Here is a 19030-nt window from a genome sequence, read left to right as displayed (position 1 = left end):
AATGACCTCGGATCTCCTATCTTCGAGCTTTTCCAAATACTTCAAAATGGAAAACATCGGGGGAGGGTTCTATCTCCCTTTCCATTCGATCCTCCACCAATTCATATATACATTTCCAATTGGTTCTGTTAAAACGATCAAAGTCTATTATCGATAACGAAGATTTACGGATTTTTTTTTTTATAGTTTTTAATCTCATTTTATGGAACTACTTCATAACAATCGGTTCTCCTATATCCAAAAATACTTCACCTTTGTCAACAGTTCCCTATCTAATTGCAATTGGTTTTTATTAAAAATATGACAAAATACTATATTGGACGAATTAATGATTTTTCTAGTTTTTAATGTTTGAATTGACTAGGAGCACGAGGAGCAGACGACGTCAAGGAATCTGCAAAGTAAGAAGAATATGATCGTATTCGGCCGATGACGTCTGACCACGCGGTACACGCGTATCTCTTATGATGTGACGTACAAACTGACATCCATGTGTCCCGTGTGCCGGCTCGTGTTTATCACCATAAACCGTTCCTCTGTGGCAACGTAACATTAACCGAGCATGATGTTCTGTCGCAGCACATCCGTTTATATTCGACAAGAGAGAAGATGTTAATCGATCTTTCCCTTTTACACGTACTTACACAAAAGCCAGGGAACCCTTCGTCTCTGATCGAGAGTCATCTTCTTTTTATTTTATTTTTTTTATTTACTTTTTTACTTACTTACGCTTCGAAAGATTATAAACGTTCCTTGCCCTTTTAGTTGCAAATATATTTTATATCTTTTTGCAATCATCGTGTATATAATTTATGTCAATTCTTTGGCATTCGATAAGAAGAATACTTGTCGAAACTTTTTAAAAAATACGCAAGCTCATAAAAGGGCTCTACTTTTACCGATAGGAAAAATCGAATCGAGATTACCGACGCGTGTCGATTTACCGACAAAGCAAACTTCAAAGAAAGATACCGACGTGTAAATGTTTGATGAGAGCTCTACAGTAGCGTCGATAAAACAGTTTCACTTCCGGTTGAAATTCATCCTCGTACAGTATTACAAATACCATACAAATCATTGTGATGTTTTATCTAATTATTTTAATTGTCATTTGAAAATAGTGCATTAAAATCCCTATGGAAAGATGTTTTTTATTACGAGAGAATGTTTAGGTATTTTACTATGAAAGATCCTTACGAAACGATTACAGATAGGCAAATCTGAAAGAAGCAAAAACAAGGACAGATATCAAATTTATTTTTCCCTCTTTCACAAAATTATTCATCGATAGGATCTAAAAAAAGATATTTCGAGAGTTTCTAGACTCGATCTTTGAATTTGTACAGAGTTGCCAATAAAGACTTAGTTCTATAGAAAGCGGAAAACCGTATAGGGGTCTCTTTGTGCGTGCTCCTGAAAACAGCCCTCTCTATCCTTATGAAATGCGCCCCTTCGTTTCGAAGCTGCCTTTAGGGTCGACGTTGTTGTTGCTGCTGGTGCTGCTGCTGCTGCTGCTGCTGCTGCTGCTGTTACAACGAACACGTGCGAACGGATGGACGGATGAGCGAGCGTATGCTGGAAGCAGTGGGAGTGGGAGGGTTAAGAGTAAGAGAGAGAAAGAGAGAGTGTGAGAAAGAGGGTAGTGGTGAAGGGGAAGGTGAAGGGGGAGGTGTTGGGTGGAAGAGAGAGTGTGCGCGAGTATACACACCTACGCGCTCGCACTCACGCACAAAGAACCTTCTTCGTCGTCCATCCGTCGTCATCGTCTTCGTCGTCGTTGGACGTAGCCTGGTTGGGTGGAGATGGGGCGGTGGGTTGGGGAGTGCCGGAGGATGAAGAGGGGTTGGGGGAATGGGAGGGAGAGTAGGATGAGGAGGAGGAGGAGGTGGGAGTCGAGAAGGAGGGGACGGGAATGGGTAGGGAACGGAACGGAACGAACGAAAGGGAAGGGTAGCGGGGTGCGGAGAGGGCGGGCGCTAGGCCTGAGGGGAGGAAAGGGGAGGTAGAAGAGGAGGAGGATGGGGGGAGGAACAGGCTCGGCTGCTCCCCCTAATACTGCAGGATTGAATGGGCGAGAAGGGTAGTATTGGGTTCCCTCACCCCACTCCCACCACCCACACAGCGCTCGAGCTCCCAAGCCACCCGGAGCCACCCACTTCTGTCCGCCTGCCACCCCGCCTGCCCACCCACTCGCCACCCGACTGCCGTCGAGGAAACAACCTGCAACCGAACTCAGCATAACGTTTTCTCCAACAAGCATTTCCATCCCAGGTATGTATGTTCTTTTCAAATTTCTTCGACGTTAATGTTAAATACGCGATCGAGTATGACAAACATCTTTCTTGCCCCTTTTTTTTACTTTCCTTCCTCGTTACTCGCACTCATTTTCGGTATTGCGCGCACTGTGTGTTATTTTCTTTCTTGAAACAAGAGAGATGAAGAAGGAAGAATAAACGAGAAGGAAAAATAAAGAAGAAGAAGAAGAAGAAGAAGAAGAAACGGAAACAGAAAAATAAACAAGAAAAAAATTTGAATAACAAGAAGAAGACGAAAAGAGGAAGATGAAGAAGATGAAGATGAAGAAGAAGAGGAGAACAAACAAGGAAGAATAATAAGCAATAGAAAAAAAAGATTTGAATATACGGGTCTCTTGGAAGTTCCGCGTGGTCACGCCGAGATAGATGGGATAAAGTGAGCAAGAAAGAAAGGAAGAAACGGAAAAAGATGGTCGCGTCATACTTGTTCGTCGTGTGTCGTGTTGTCAGAAAACGTTGTCTTTTCGTGTCGCGATCGTCGTCACATCGTCAATGTCGTCGTCGTCGTCATCGTCATAATAATAATCATCATCATCATCGTTATCATCATCATCATCATCATCATCATCATCATCATCGTCGTCGTCGTTGCGTCGTCGCGAGGAATAGAGTGTCTCTCGTGTTGTTGTAGTAGTACTGACTTTCGCTGCTCGTTATTTTTTGTTTGTTCACATAATTGTGTTACTCGGTACGCGGCATGTTTTTGGCGCTTGAGAAGTAGGTAGACGAAGTAGTAGTAGGTAGTAGTGTGGTAATAGAAGAAGAAGAAGAAGAAGAAGAAGAAATCTCGATAATCGCGATATGTCGCGTTGGTAAACGTAAAAGAGAGAGAGTAGGACTCGCGTCGATGACGCGCGTTCCGTTCTTGGCGACGGCGCGTCGCGGAGTACGCGCGCGCGCCTCTGGGCCCGTCCATATATCGCGAGTTCTTCTCTATATATCTCGGTTAACAAGAGAGTGATAGAGGGAGAGAGAGAGACGCGATCTTCGTCGTCGTTGTCGTCGTCGTCCTCCTCCTCCTCCTCCTCCTCCTAACCAAGTTTTCTTCTTCTTCTTATCGCAGTATACTACGATGCATTGCCATAACAAAGTTTCAACACAAGAAAAAATCAAACTAAACCGTATGACAAAATAATAGAAGCTAAAGAACTTGAGGAAAGAACTTTTTTTCTTGTCGCCGTTAGCATTCGAATTCGCGATTCAGGGCAGCAAGTAGTTAACGGGCGCCGAGAGCGCCACTCTTATTCTAACGTGCGTGAGTTGCGTATGCTTTTGTGGTCGACGCCAGCGCGACCGACGCCAGCACAACCGATCGAGGAATCCTCCCACACTACAAGAAGAACCTCTCTCTCTCTCCTCTCTTTCTCTCTTTTTCTCTTTCTTTCTTTATCGCATATGCGTCGTCGTCTACTACCTGAGTATACGTGTATGCATATGTTGCGCGCGCGTACTATGTGCTGAGTGTGCGTTTTTCTCTCTCTCTCTCTCTCTCTCTCTCTCTCTCTCTCTCATACAAACACACACACACACTCATTCGCAACGATGGCAGAGGAGATCGAGACGAAAGGGAGACCTGCTCTCTACCGTCCTTGGCCTAGCCGGCAATAATTTCCGGATGAATTTGAATGGCGTACTGCGCGCGCGCTCTCTCTCTCTCACTCTTTCTCTTTCTCTCTCTCTCTCTCACTCTTTCTCTTTCTCTCTCTCTCTCACTCTTTCTCTTTCTCTCTCTCTCTCTCTCTCTCTCTTTACGTCTGTCTGTCTCAGTTTCTCTCCCCCACTTTACCTTTCTCTTCTACTCTCCCCTCCCCCACACACAATTCCCTCGGCCAGAGTTCCTCTTTCATCGTCAACCGTTTTCCTTCCAGCAGTGGTTCTCATGTGACTAACGGGACAAAACTAACCATCATTCTCCTTTCCCCTTTCTCTTCTTGGACAATTCACTGAAACATCTGTCGTTTCTATGAGCCCAACGTCGTAGGGGAATATTGATTTATCTTTCTCTCTCTCTCTCATTCTCTAAAGTAGGGGAAGGGACTCAGCCCTTGTCCTTTCTTGGTTCTCTCTCTCTAACTACCTACCTACCTATCTACCTACCTACCTACTACCTACCTACCTATCTACCTAGCTTCTACCTACCGTTTTGCGTATCCCCTGCCACCCTTTACCCTCCTATTTCTCTCCCCTAACCCTCGCTCTCCTTGGAGCTCCTCCTCCTACTCCTTCTCCTTCTCCCCTATCCTACCCTTCCCTTCTCTTCTTCTTTTCCCCTGTTCCCGCGCAAGCGCGATCACAAGTTGCTCGTAGTAACTCTACCATCCGAGAGAAAGTGGAACTTACGCCAGGGAGAGCTTCTCTTTCTCTCACTTCCCCTTCTTTTTCCTCTAACACGATCAATACCAACGAGGTCCCTACTTCGAGCAAGCTCCTCGACGCGTTAACGGCGCACGCGTCGTTGCATCTAACCACCCTCTTTTTCTTACAAACACCCAACTTCGTTCGAAGCCACCCTCTCTTCTTCGATCCGTACGATCGATCGTAAGAGAGACTCCTTTTTCGATAGTTTTTCTTTCCTTTAATGCGACTAACGTTAATATATATGTATAGTAATTGCCCTACTCGAGTTACGAGATAGGGTAATCAATGTCCTACGTACAACGATAGAATGAGACATTTTTTTTTTATCTTTTTTTCTTAAATTAGAATAGCTCGTTTATTTTTATTCTGGTTAAGCTAATAAATTTCTGAACAAATTTTAGACGCGTTGAGCGCCACGTTACAACCCCCGATTTAATCCAGCAACATTTCATTTGTAATTTTTTACCTTTTATGATTGCAACGTATAAACCTTTAGTTGTAATAATATCTATGCTAATAATTATATGATTTAACTTGATTTAATATTCGATTGACGATTGACATACATTGCAAGGGCTCAGATAGATTTGTTCTCGAAGGATGCAATTTATTTTTTAATCTCATTTTATATGCATTCTTATTCAAACGTATTTTATTCAAATGGAAGAATTTCGATGAAATTATTCCACCCTCTTGATTGACCTACTGATAATTAGAAGATAATATCTTAAAAAGCATGGAAGAATTTGGATTCACAGTAAATGAACGAACCAGGTCAACGTTTTAACAAAAGGTACGATTCATTGATTTCAAGTTAGACCAAAACAATTTTCTTTTCGTTTTGCATATTTGACTTCCAACGAAAACATCACGAATAGATAGACATTTCGTAAGTAGTGGTAGGTATAGGACGGTGTGCGGTTACGATGGTGGTTGCGATCTCGTATATAGTATACTAGTCTAACTACTTCGACTCTAATCCTAAACTATAGTTCGGATAGTCGTTAGAAGAGAAGTCGTTAGCGCCTTTCTTCTCTATCAAGATGAGAGAGCGAGAGAAAGAGAGAGAGAGAGAGAGAGAGATTCGCGGTTCCAAGCCCAACATGTTCAACCGTGTGGTCGAAAACACATGCGCGCGCATCTGCACGTCGACCTTCCGAGCCGTTCCGAAACACGCCCCCGACAGACAGAGGGAAAGAAAAAGATAGATACACCGAGATAGAGGGAAACAAAAAAAAGGGAAAAGGTATTGAAGAGAGAACCCTGCGAGAATTAGAGAATAGGAGAGAAGACGATTTCTCTTTTCCTAAATGCTAGCTTGAAAAATTCCAACCCTTCTTTTCTTTCATTTTAGAAACCTTACACGTTGAAATCATTTGGATACTTTTCCTTTTTTCTTTAATAGGGTAAAAATCCCCAAGGACATCACCCCCCCCCCCCCATGGCTTTTTCTTGCCAAGAATTTCAAGAATTTATACTATTATTTTCATGAATAAATAGTAAAAGAATAAAATTGGGAGAGGAAGGACGGAGGAGAAGAGGGTTTCGAACTATCGTCAAAATGATTTACAATCGGTTTTTCTTTTCTAACGTTGAGAATTTATTTTACTACCTAAATTCAAGGTAATAAAACGAACAATTTTTTCAAGGATCTTCCTTTGACGATAAAGTTAGATAATAGTAGTAGTTGTAGAATTGTGTACTACAACCTTTTTTTAGGTTCTTTCAATTTCGTATTTCAGTTTTCGTATATTTTCGTGTAATTTTATTTGACTCTTCTTATTCTTCCTCATTTCTTTTCCCTTTGCATAAAAACATCTTTTAATATTACTTTAGCGATTATGTATAAGGAAAATATGAAGGAAGAAACTGAGAAACGATATTACTTATACCTATATGTTGGAGAAACGTTATCTTTCACAATAGATAATTTCTTTTTTTTTTTTTTTTCTACTCAACTCGAAGAATTCGTTCGCGGCTAAAAGCCGATTTAAGAAAACAAACGTTTCAAGATGAAACGTAATCTCGCAAAAGTGCCGTCGTATCGTCGAACTGCCGGAAGGAAAGGAAAAGAAAGAGAAAGAAAGAGAAAGAAAGAGAAAGAAAGAGAAAGAAAGAGAGAACTTCTTTTGGGGAATGAATAAAAAGCGACAGCTCGTTAATCGTACCTTTCCGAGTCTCTCCCGTTCAAAAAAGGGTAACGATGACGTAGCTCTCCTATCTTATTGCTTTTCTTTCTACCTAATTGACAATAACGTAGAAAACTTGTTAGACAATATTCGTATCATGAAAAAGTATTACACTTATAGTTGTTTTTTCAATTTTGCTAATATTTTTTCTAACGTGGCGTTTCAAGATATTAATTTTAACTTGAACTTTAACTTTGCACGAGTCAATGATTTATAATCTATTTGTAAGGTTAATAATCAAGCAAGAGAGAATGTCTAATGTACTTTGGAGTTTCCTGTTTGTTAAAGTTTACAAAGACGACTTTGTATACAGGTGGAAGGGTCCTGTATAACACCGGCGAGGAAGGATTATTGTTCCAAGAATAGTGGCGGACCACTGACGACCTCAAAGATGGAGGGTAGCGGTACGGGAGTTGGCAGGATGGACACCTACGAGGATATGTTCAAGGAAATTACTCGAAAGCTTTATGGAGACGATCCTGATCACAGAAGTACGTCTAACTTATCCTTCGCGAAAGACTGGAACTGGAATTTAAACTTAATTAAGTTTATCAAAAGTAATTGAAAAAAAAGATTACACCTTATCTTTTTTATCTTTTTCGTTTAAATTCATGCTCTAACTTTTCAACAATATTTATTATATTATATTGTGTATATATATATATAGAATCTATAGAATATATCTATATATTCTATATATATAGAATATATATATATAGAATCGAGAGAAATTATACGAGCGATATTTCGTTTGGTGAAGTAAATACGATGACAATATTACAATGGTCTCGTATTTTCTTCCATTTACTAATACAAACATCGTATAATATTATTTAACCTGTTGTTTCACATTCTTTGTTATATAAATATAGCTTCGAGTGTTCAAAATGAATTCGAGACATCCGTGTCGTACAAGAACGACGATGATACCGGAAATGGGACGGATGGAAGTGACGAAGGTAATTGGACTTGCGAGGAAGAACCTCTTAAAGGCACCGACGGTAGCCGAATAGCTGCTTATCATGCCGGTAAAGCGACATGGAGATGTTACGAATGCGGTAAGTTCCATTTAATAATTCATTTTATTGTTTAATAAGCGTACATCATCATACTATGGAATGTTTGTACGTGTGAGTTTATTGAATCGAAGAAAGGAATGGAACGTGTCAATTTAAACATTCTTGTACTCTGAACTCTGAACTTTATTCAAATTAACTTTCTATGGGCCTTTGTGTAACTTTCAGGTCACATGCTACTTTTTCGATATCTTATCAAATAATTTTAGTTTTTTTTTTTACAATGTCTTAGAAACAATATTCATAATAGTTGGCTAGTATTAATAATCTGAAACAACGAAATAAATGCTGTACAAATTGTCTGCAATACAAGTGAGTGAAACAATTTGTGCAAATATTATAAAACCGTTGTTGGGTACCTGAAAATCACACACAACGAATTTATTCTAATAAAATTGTTTAAATTAACAAAAATATTCTTTTCATCTGCACATATAAGTTCAAAATAGTTGATTTTCCGTTTCATCAATTTTTTGTGTATATTTGAAACAAAAATCTGGCCCCATAAAGAATTAAAAGTAAAGAAACAGTTCTGAGTCATTTTTATTTGATTTTAAACACAATAAAAATTCTTTTTACGTGAATATGGATATCACGTATAGAAAAAGAATGGAAAGACAGATGGAGAGGAAGGGGAAAATGTGGTCAGATTAATTTTTGGACAGTAATCTGGAAGGGGAACATTCTAAGGTTATAAGAAAGATGGACTAAAGCTATGGTTCAGAAATGGTTCGTCAGGAATAGTTCACAGTCGGTACAGAGATTTGGTAAAATAAAGTTGATTTAGGTTGTTAAAAAATATAAATCGAAGGAAAAATGAAAATGCGGAAAATATTTCGTTGTAAAAATGATTTAAACATTTAATTATTATTTTCGTTCATATCGTTTCTCACATTGTTCATAATAAATTGTTAAATATGATATTACGAATTTCGGTCCTTTCGTATGAAAGTTATCGTTCGGTTCGATTCTATTTAGTTGTCCTGTGAGCAAAAAAAAAAATACACGAGTCTTTTTGTAAAAGTATGGAATAACAAACTTAACTGCTTAAACATGTGCGAAGGAAGGATGGAAATATTTTTTTTCATACAAATTGTAAGTAATATTAAAGTATATTAATTCGTTCATAAACTGAATAAAAGATACATTAAATAGTTCGATGGAAACAAGATTAAAATTTTGCAAACTATCACCACGAGGAAATAATCCAGACGAAATTGAGTGCCCATAAACTACGATTGTGATTTTGTCTTTTTTTTATTTTAAATTTACAAATATTTTTGACTTATCGGAAACGATGGAAGATGCATCGAATACATCTGTTAAAGATGCGACAAGAAGGGATGCAAAAGTAAATTATTGTCTTTTTGAAATTTTGTTTGCAAATTTGGTTTTCATTGGCTTCAGTTTCATTGACTACGGTTCCATTCTTCCTTCCTTGTGTTATATTCAAACGCGTCGAACAGAAAACATGGAATTAAAAAAAGTCTTGATGTAGGTCAGTTATTATTTTATCTATGATCGATCATGAAATATAAACCTGTCCGTCATAAATTCGAAATCTTAAAAATAAGTCCCTAATCCGTTAACTTCGAGACTGTCGTAAGTTGGGGATAACCGGATTGTCGTGTGCCTATTGTGAACAACGTTTCAAGCGGTAATATATTTTAAGCGAGAAAGATGAATGAGACTTTTCTTCATTTAACCAACGAAAAAAAAAAAAAAAATCAACATCGACATAGTGAGCTACGAAATTAAAAAATGCAGGTAAGATAATATTATACAGACGACAAATTAAGTAGGAAGTTTAAGATAATGACATAGGTTTAATACTTTAATTTAATTAAAAAATTCATTTTTAAATAATTATTTAACTAATTTAATTACTAAATTGGTAAATATGAAATGTCGGATTTTATTAATATATAAAACTACATATGTACCCATAATTATGAAAGTGGTCTAAAGTTATGTATCTCTTGTTACGAGATATTTAAAGATTTCTATTTGAACATTATATGAATTCTATCTAATATTGAAAAAACAAACATATCTAACGATTCATTTTTGACAATATCGTAAAAATTATATTGAATTTATTTAGTTTAAAATAATGTGGTTTGTAATAACTAATAAACTCATTTTGTTTTTCATTTTTACTTAGACCATTTTCATAATTATGGGCACATATCTTTTTTGAAAACTTACCATAAAATTAGAACGACATTTTGACGAGTTATACTAAAGAAAAGTTTCGATTTTTATAGGAAAAAAGTTAGATTTAAATTAGTAAAATTGGAAAGAATAGTTGTTTGAAAAAATTATGAACATTAATTATTAGTCAGCTCTGAGTCAGGAAAGAATTAAAATTATTAATTCTTTAGTAGTTCGTAAAAATAATCAAATCAAATATTTAAGATATCTAAATGAAAAGAAACACCATATATATATATATATATACTGGACAGTGACATTTGTGCAGTAAAAATTTATATATTTATATATAATATATATATTTATATATATATATTTATATATATATATATATATATATATATATATATATATATATATATATATATATATATATATTCAATGTTGTATAATTCAGAGTTTTATTGATTTGATTCTATATTTGAAAAAATTTATTGATAGGTTTCGCGATAAATAATATAATTAATAAAACAAAATTTTTATTTTGCGTAAACTATAATTTGAGAAGTATTTTTAACGTTGCAAGTTTAATTACGATGATCGAAAAATAATAAATAAGAAATTTGAAAAAATTTATTGATAGGTTTCGCGATAAATAATATAATTAATAAAACAAAATTTTTATTTTGCGTAAACTATAATTTGAGAAGTATTTTTAACGTTGCAAGTTTAATTACGATGATCGAAAAATAATAAATACGAAATGTAGAATTAATAAAAAAAAGTCTATTTGACAAATTTTCCACGGTTAAATTTTTCCTGGAAATAGTGAAAGGGTAGATTCGAATGTTAACACATGTAGAAGGTGGTCACATTCCTGAAAATTCTTTTAAAAGAAAACGTTCGTGCTTTATTCACAGAAGAAAAAAGACACGTCTTAAAGATTTACAAAAAGAAAAAAAAACGAAAAAAAAAACAGAAAGAAAAAAATTCTTTTTGTCAACTGAAAGCTTGAAAACGTGTCTATTTTTCTAATTTTTTTCTTCTCTTTTTAAAAAAACATCTTTTAGACCTAGGTTTATCCTTAGACCCCCCTTGAATTAAATGAAAGTTTAGTAAAATGTGTTGGTAAGGTCAGGACATTCCTGAACAACAAAAGACTCTGTCCTAAAGTAAAAGAAACAAAATGTTAGGGAAAGCTGTTCTTAGAAAGATTATTTTATGACATTGAATCAAAGAATTTAAAGTACTTTGGGAAAAAAAAGTGAAAGTTAAGTTAAAATAGAAATGAAAAGAATAGAAATAGGACAAGAATATAAGGGTCGAATAAGAAAAGAAAAAGAGAAAGAAAGAATAGGGGAAGGGGGTCCTAAGGTTGTTGATGCATCCGAACATGTGTTCATCATGTGTACTTCGTGTAGCATTTCTGCTGCTAGGTGTACTACGAAAAAAAGATTTACCGCAGTAATTTATGCAAATAATTTACGTGTGTGTATACGAAACAGAGTAAATTCTATTTTTTTAGATAACAATGCAAGTGTTATCGATTCAATGGAATTTAAAATTGACTGTAGAGATATATGTTAGCAAGCAGCAATATAATATTTATTTTTAACAATTTAATTAAATAAAATACCAATGTTAATGCGTACAAGAATTTAGAAAACATTCAATTACAAGTAAATGTGAATTTTGTTTAAATTGACATCGGATGTACGCTCACCCTTATCAACCGTCAGCTTTGTTTACGTGATTCTCATTAAATTGTAATTTGTTTAAATAGTTTAATTTTCTTTAATCATTTTTGTACTCGATATATTAAAAATTGATTAGAAAAGACAATAATGTCATACATTAACTGGAGATATCAATAAGAAAATCGTGAATTTCACAGATAGGGTGTTTTGATAATATATTTCGTCTTGTTACCTCTCACGTGAATTATGATCGCACCAGCTAAGTACCGTTATCACGTGAGAGGATGATTCAATTTATAAAGGGCTAATGTGACTTACTGCATATACATATGTATGTACAGTATATAGTTTATTTCATTCAATTTATTAACATTTTATAAGAATTTACTTATTTTATATCGAGTTGTATCTTTAACCGAGAGCATCCATAAAGCGTACCTTTTTTCTTCCATCCCTCCCTCTCAACCGTACATATTCTTAAATAATGAATATTTTTTTTTTTTTGAATATTTTATTTGTAAATGTCTACACCCATTCCCTATTCTTTATACATCCCACCCATACCCAATTCTCAATTGAAGATCTCAAAATCCCACCCATTTCCTACTTCCCCATTTTTTTCTGCCAATCCTTCTTCTTTTTTTCCATAAAAATCATTTCAAAGAAACTCCCACTTTTACAGTAGATTTCTTGACCCATACCCATCGAGTAGATCCGAAAACTTGTCATTTTTGTGAGAACTTCTACGAGAGACGGTCATCGGAGCTCTCACAGTTCTCTTCTGCATTCGTCTTCGAACGGGTTCAAAGTGCTAAGTCTCTCTCTAGTTTCGTCAAAAAATTCGTCAAATTTCGACTAAAATCGTTAGAAGAAGTGTGTTATTTCTATCATATTATTTGCGAAACGCGTAATTGTGATTGGTACGAAGAATAGATCTCCTGTATTAGTATCTACTATCAATGGGTATCAAAAAATAGGAAAAATAAGAAAAATAATCTGTTGGAAGATAGCGTCGATTGAACAAAAAGTAAAAGGTATATATATACTTTCCAAGTGAAAATATATATTCATTCTCTTTTTGTTCATATTAATGTCTCTCTTCTCTCTTATAATTTGATAATCAAGAAATAAACCTTTGTGGGAAAAATTAACACGTTCCGTGCCGAATCGTTTTTACGCGATTTTTCATTAAAATTATTGTACGTTTCAGTTTATTATTTAAGTATATCAGTATATATATCGCCGATGGTATACAAGTTGAACGTGTGTACCACCGTCGGTACCAGTGATACAATAAAGTATTAAAAAATATAATATATTGAACATATTTGAAGAAAAAAAAATTTTTTTAACATAGGTGAGATTTCGGGTGGTGGACCACGAGAAGTCGCGGAACATTTTATGGAATTACATTCATCGAGGATATTACCAGACGATACCAGAATTAGGCATCATTTACCGCGAAAAGATTATATGCAAAACGAGCTAAAGATAGAAGACGTTATAGCTTATTTGGAAAGATTAAGAGAACGCGCGGAAACAGCCGCCCCACCTTCCCGAAGGACTCAGGAAACTCAGACGATACCTGCCGCCTTATTGCCGGTGTCCCCGACCTTTCTTTTACAAGAATTACCGTCCGTCCCAGCGCCGCAACATTTGCATCAGGTAAAATAACCAAAATTGCATTTTATTATTACAATTTTTTTCATTTATTTTTTTTCTACCGAACAAACTCATTAAATTTTATTGTTGCAATTTCTGACGATTATTTCTACAGAATTCCGCAACGATGTCTTCGGTTACATCTTCTATTGGCAAGAGATACTCGTGTCCGTATTGTCCTTATGGAACCGACAGACGCGACTTATACACGCGTCACGAAAATATTCATCGCGAGGAAAAACCATTTCATTGTTATATATGTTACAAACCGTTCAATCGTGCCGATCACGTGAAGAAACATTTTCTTCGGATGCATCGGGATCAAGTTTACGATATAACCAAAATAAGAAAAAATAGTGCAAATTCTTCCAAGTCTTTGCAACAGGATTCGAACTCGACGACTACCGCTAATGGTGGTGCTAATGGTCAACCGCAACAGCATCAGCAACAGCAGCAACAGCAACAACAACAGCAACAACAACAGCAGCAGCAGCAACAGCAGCAACAACAGCAACACGCCACTTATACGCCTGGTTACAGCGGTAATAAAAATTATCAATTGCAATCTAATCCTGGAACTAGTACTGCGACGGGTACGGCTGGTACGGCTGGGATGTATCAAGCAGCGGCTATGCCTGCACCTGGTGTTATGCAACCAGATGTAAATAATTGTGCGACAGGAAGAAGAATGTCGAATGGTGGATGCAACAGTAAAAGTCATCTCAAGGCAGGTTCGAAAGGATCCCAGGATCGAAGGTAAGTTAGATTTACATAAGAACATAATTATAATACATGAACCAATAATAATAATAATACAAAAAAATCTGTGCAGTCGATTCGTATGTAATTTCTGTCCATGGACCGGGGTCGACAATTGGTGCTTAAAACGCCATCTTAATACGCACTTGAGGCCATTCGCTTGCTCACTTTGCGAGTACAAAGCAGCGCGTTCCGAACGTCTGACGACGCACGTGCTCAAAGTTCACAACAGGCATCAATGTTCCAAATGTTCCTACGTTGCGATTGACCCCGCGGAGTTACAGGTACATCAAATGCAAATGCATCGTGGTAACAACGCCAATGCACAATCTACGAATGCGGCGGCACATGTAACATCAATTTCTAATAATCGTCAACAACAACAACAACAACAACAGCAACAACCACAACCACAACCTCAACCCATTCAGTAAGATTTATTCTTCCTTTTTATTTTGTTCTATTAATTAATTATTTGCATAACTTGTTAATAGTTCATTGAACGTAAAGCTTATTTATCGATGATCTTTGTTAATTTACAGTCCCACTGCTGGAGGAAGACCACCACCTGGACCACCGGTTTTCCCTGCACCAGCACCAGCTATCACACCTGCCACTACTGTAATACCACCGACTACGTTACTTGGGTAAGCCGATAACGGTCGAGCTTTGCTGCTCATTTTGCTCGCTTTCGTTATCGTATCTTTACTTTCGTTCATTTTCGTATTTGCTCTTCTAATCCTTAATTTTTATTAACTAATCGAATTTTCCAGCTTCGTATTCGTACGCGCGCCTACGTAGATCATTTTCTGCATTATTTAATCGTGCTAATATAAATGATAATCTTATTCGAACGAGTATTTTCGATCTGTGTGAAGCATCTGTGTTAAGCAGTTTAAAGCATTGAAATGGAGATGGAAATGGGAGGAGTGGGAGTGGGAGGGGGTGGGGAAGTAGAAAACGTCGATAATTAAATGCATAGTTGATACATTCCGGAGCTGGAATTAACAACTTTTATTTCATTTGAATGGTTTTATTTTGCTTATCGCTGTTTTTCTCTACTTCTCTCTCTCTTTCTTTCTCTCTCTCTCTCTCTCTGTCTGCTTGCCTGTCTATCTGTCGATCTCTTTTTCTTTCTGCATTCATTGATCTATTTCCATCCATTAATTTCTCTCTTTCTTTTTCTCTTTATATTTGATATGAATAAATTTGGATAAAAATAAATTCTCATGTCGAAATCGAAGTACGAAAGAGACACGCACAACATGCCAGGCTACACGCACAAATTGAAAACCACCACCACCACAACGGGTTTATATTTGTTGGCCGTTAGAGAGCACGTACGAATGCACGAACAATTTATTTTTTTTCTCTCCCCCCCCCCTATTTTTCTTTAATTTTCTATTTTAAGATTTACGTTTATTGTTGAACGATCGACGATGGGTCATAAAAAATACGGAACGCTAGACATGAGGAGGAGGAGGAGGAGGAAGGAATAAAAAAAAAAAAGATAATATAAAGCCTCCCCTTGCGCTTGAAAAAAAGCAAAGAGAAAAAAATAAAAATAATAAAAATAAAAATTGGAAAAAAAACGTATGAACATATAGAGAAATTTGGTTGATGTACGTTTCGTATTTTGTGACCTGTCGCATGGAATTTGAATACGCACGACTCGTTGTTCTTCGTTGTTGTGCCACCCGCTCCATTCTCCAACATCACCTGTCCTCCATGTTATGTTACGTTCTCGCGTCATTTTTTTGTGATATTTTCTTTAATCGATATTGCACGCTTCGTTCAGCTTTCGATGTCGTAGAAATTGTTGGTCTCGAATCTATATGTTTCAACATTATGATTTATTTTTCTTTCGCTCCATCATTTACTTTCTTTCTCATACACATACACAAATGCTCTCTCGCTCTCTCTCTCTGTTACTCTTTCTCTCACTCATTCTCTCTCTCTCTCTCTCTCTTTCTCTCTCTCTTTCTCTATCGCTCTCTGTCGCTGACTTGTTCCTTTCTTATGTGTCTCTTTATCATCTCGTCGTATGACGATGCTGATTAATTGATAGAAAAATGACGCGAACGTAACTTATGGAACAGTGCCGCGGTGGTTGCAGCCACGAGATGGTAAAGTCACCTGCAACTGCAGCGACTATGGCATATCCGTTGGAGGAGGAGAGGAGACGAAGTTCGAGAGGTCGAGAAGACCTCGAAAACCTCGAGCACGGCAACGAGAAGGACAAGGACTTTGGCGAATATGATCGCGTCAACGATTCAATCGAAAGAAAGAACGATAACGTTTCTCGTGATCATCGTCATAATTCGATCTTCTTATCATCTAATCGTCATTTTACGTGCAGCACCGACGAGAACAACCCGTTTCCATTGACATCGGAACTACTTTATGGACGTTTAACTGACGAGGAAAAGAAACAACCGGAAGAAAGAAGATCAAGGAAACAACGGAAACCAAGAAAGGCAGTACGTGGGCTACATGTTACGGGTGATGAATCTGTGGAAAACGTAAGATCCAATAATGTTAATGGTAATGCGCCAGGAATTATATATCAACGAAAACGCAGCTTCGATGAGATAACCGACGAAGGGCAGACCTCGTCCGAAAGTTCGATCGGTTCACTCGTGAATTCTTTAGATTCTTTGCTAGATATGTCAACAACGGGACCTCTCAACTACAGTATGAATCAGCTTTATGTATCAGCACCCAACTATAGCCCTTCTGATACCGCCAGTTCTTCCTTTACAAATTCTTTGACAAATTACAACTCTTCGGGAAATTACAAAAATGAGGAAAATGAGATGAATGGGAATAGTAAGAAGAAATGTTTCAGTAAGGAGAACAGCGATCAGGAGGCCCTTAATTATCAATCTGTCTCTTCGGTTACGCTCAAGGCAACAGTTTTTACCAATCCTGGCTACAATTTCCAAAGATAACGTTGGGTGCTCATCTTAAAATTTGAATTTACGATATATGCGAACTGGAACATTTACTTCTAATTGTAAGATAAGTTAAAGAAGAAGATTATTTAAATAGAAATGAAAATTAACCATTTAACGCGAAACGTTTGAATATTCACATTAATTTTTTTTTTCGAAATAAGCGTTAAAAATAATCACTTCTTTTTATTTTACAATATTGTATATTTTTTGTTTTTTTGACTTTTTTTTACTAACAATATCTTTAGTTATAAGAACGAAAAGCGAGGAAATAAAATCGTAAAAATCGAAAAAATAATACTCGCGATGGGATTAAACTAACAAAAAATTTCTAATATTACTTTGCATGCTTTTTATATTGCAAAAAAAAAAATTAAAAAATTATAAAATTAAAACCAAAAAAAAATTATTAAAAAAAAAACGACTAAAAAAAAAAAAATTTTAATCGGGTGTTTGATATGTTTCAAAACTTCGGTTCTGATAATTTTCAGAATAATTCGTATTTTTTTCTAATCGTAAAATATTCTTTGTGCACGATACATAAACTTTCTACTTTCTTAACTGTTTTAATATGACGAACATCAAATCGATGGATAATAACGATAAACTTATTGTTAGAATTATGTTCTTTAAACTTTTGTGTGTTTCTTCAATTTTGATAATATTAAATTTGATTTATTTCCTAGGGAATTTTTGCCAATTTAATGCGAATCTTATACGATCGTTCATAGCGTTAAGCGTTAAATGGTTAATAATCGGAACAACAATTTAGGAGAATGATATTATGCGTTCTTATTTTCAACCTGTTAACTTATAAAAGATAGTTATTATGTTGATCAACGCTAACGTTAATCAAATGTGTATATGTATATATAAATATGAAATTTATTTTCATCGAAAATACTATTATTAGGATAAGCGAGAGAGGGAACTTTGAATAATACTGATAAATTGTAACACATCCTTTGACAAATGTCTTAGGATCAACTCTTTTTTTCTTTGTTTTTCGAGTTAACAGGTTCAACGTTTATAAAAAAAAGGGCGCTTGTGTAAATATATTCTTTATTAGTGAGTGCAATTGAACGAACGGATGTAGCAAAGAAAATAATAAGATTCGATACAATTAATTGATTAAGTAGGAAACAAAATGATTATTATGACGACGAACGAAGACGAAGAACTTAACAAAAAAGTATTGAGAAAGATAAAGCTTGCGAATAAGCTACAAATAAGAAAGTGTGCAATTTTAATGTTTTATACTCGTACCTTATCCTCTTTCCTCCATCCCCTTCTCCCATTTGATGTCTCGTACATTTGTCTTCGTCCATCTGTAATCGGGTAATCCCTTGTTCCTTTTTATCCACACTGCAAGCCGGTTCTTCTTCTTTCGATATAAGAAGAAAATGATTTGCGCTCATTCTACTCGTAATAAATCGAAAATTTTCAATCGTCATGCTGTTACGCCGTTTCCATATCGCGCTACCTGCTGGAAATAAATTTTATACATATAAGTCATTTGTACAAAACCATTATCATCATTGCGTTATTTACATTAAATACATTACATTAATTATACTTTGTACATATTATATTATATCGTCTTATTTTTATTTATTTCTTTACCAACTCGTATCTGTTTTCCATTTTCTTGCTAATCCTGTTTCTTCCTCAGTTTCTTTCTTGACTTCCTCTTTATCAAATGAGAATTAATTTGACTACCGTTGTTGTATACTTTTTTCCTAACCTTTCTAACGTTGCAATATATATGTATTTGAAAAGTTTATTTTATTTTTAAGACAAATCGCGGATTTTTTAAAAAGAAAATAACCAGAGGGATCAATCGAATACCTTTTTAAATGTCATAAA

The 19030-nt window shown here is 35.8% G+C and overlaps 1 protein-coding gene across 4 annotated transcripts; it reads left to right on the top strand.

Annotated features, from left to right (window-relative positions):
• Positions 1-20: 20 nt before the first annotated feature.
• chn (zinc finger transcriptional factor charlatan) lies at positions 21-18753 on the top strand. Of its 4 annotated transcripts, none has more exons than XM_015325504.2 (8): positions 21-2271; positions 7176-7353; positions 7735-7920; positions 13147-13454; positions 13567-14207; positions 14284-14640; positions 14753-14857; positions 16327-18753. In XM_015325504.2, the coding sequence occupies exons 2-8, from the start codon at positions 7254-7256 to the stop codon at positions 17159-17161; spliced, it is 2532 nt and encodes an 843-aa protein (XP_015180990.1). In that variant the 5' UTR covers positions 21-2271; positions 7176-7253; the 3' UTR covers positions 17162-18753. The 4 variants fall into 4 exon arrangements, with proteins under 4 accessions (XP_015180990.1, XP_015180991.1, XP_015180988.1 ...); XM_015325505.2 differs by having other exon boundaries at positions 7176-7419; positions 16570-18753; XM_015325502.2 differs by having other exon boundaries at positions 7176-7419.
• The last annotated feature ends 277 nt before the right edge of the window (positions 18754-19030 follow it).

This window comes from Polistes dominula, unplaced genomic scaffold, assembly GCF_049000335.1.
Source record: "Polistes dominula isolate Pdom_NZ unplaced genomic scaffold, Pdom_raw_medaka contig_28, whole genome shotgun sequence".
Lineage (NCBI taxonomy): Eukaryota > Metazoa > Arthropoda > Insecta > Hymenoptera > Vespidae > Polistes > Polistes dominula.
This window is presented reverse-complemented; position numbering and strand designations above follow the sequence as displayed.

What these genes read in the sequence shown, in the direction of transcription:
- chn (XM_015325502.2), top strand. Translation starts at nt 7,254, where the DNA reads ATGGAGGGTAGCGGTACGGGAGTTGGCAGGATGGACACCTACGAGGAT. An exon ending in CTTAATTAAGTTTATCAAAA is followed by an intron (nt 7,420 to 7,734) that starts GTAATTGAAAAA and finishes ATATAAATATAG; the next exon opens with CTTCGAGTGTTCAAAATGAA. An exon ending in AAAGGATCCCAGGATCGAAG is followed by an intron (nt 14,208 to 14,283) that starts GTAAGTTAGATT and finishes AAATCTGTGCAG; the next exon opens with TCGATTCGTATGTAATTTCT.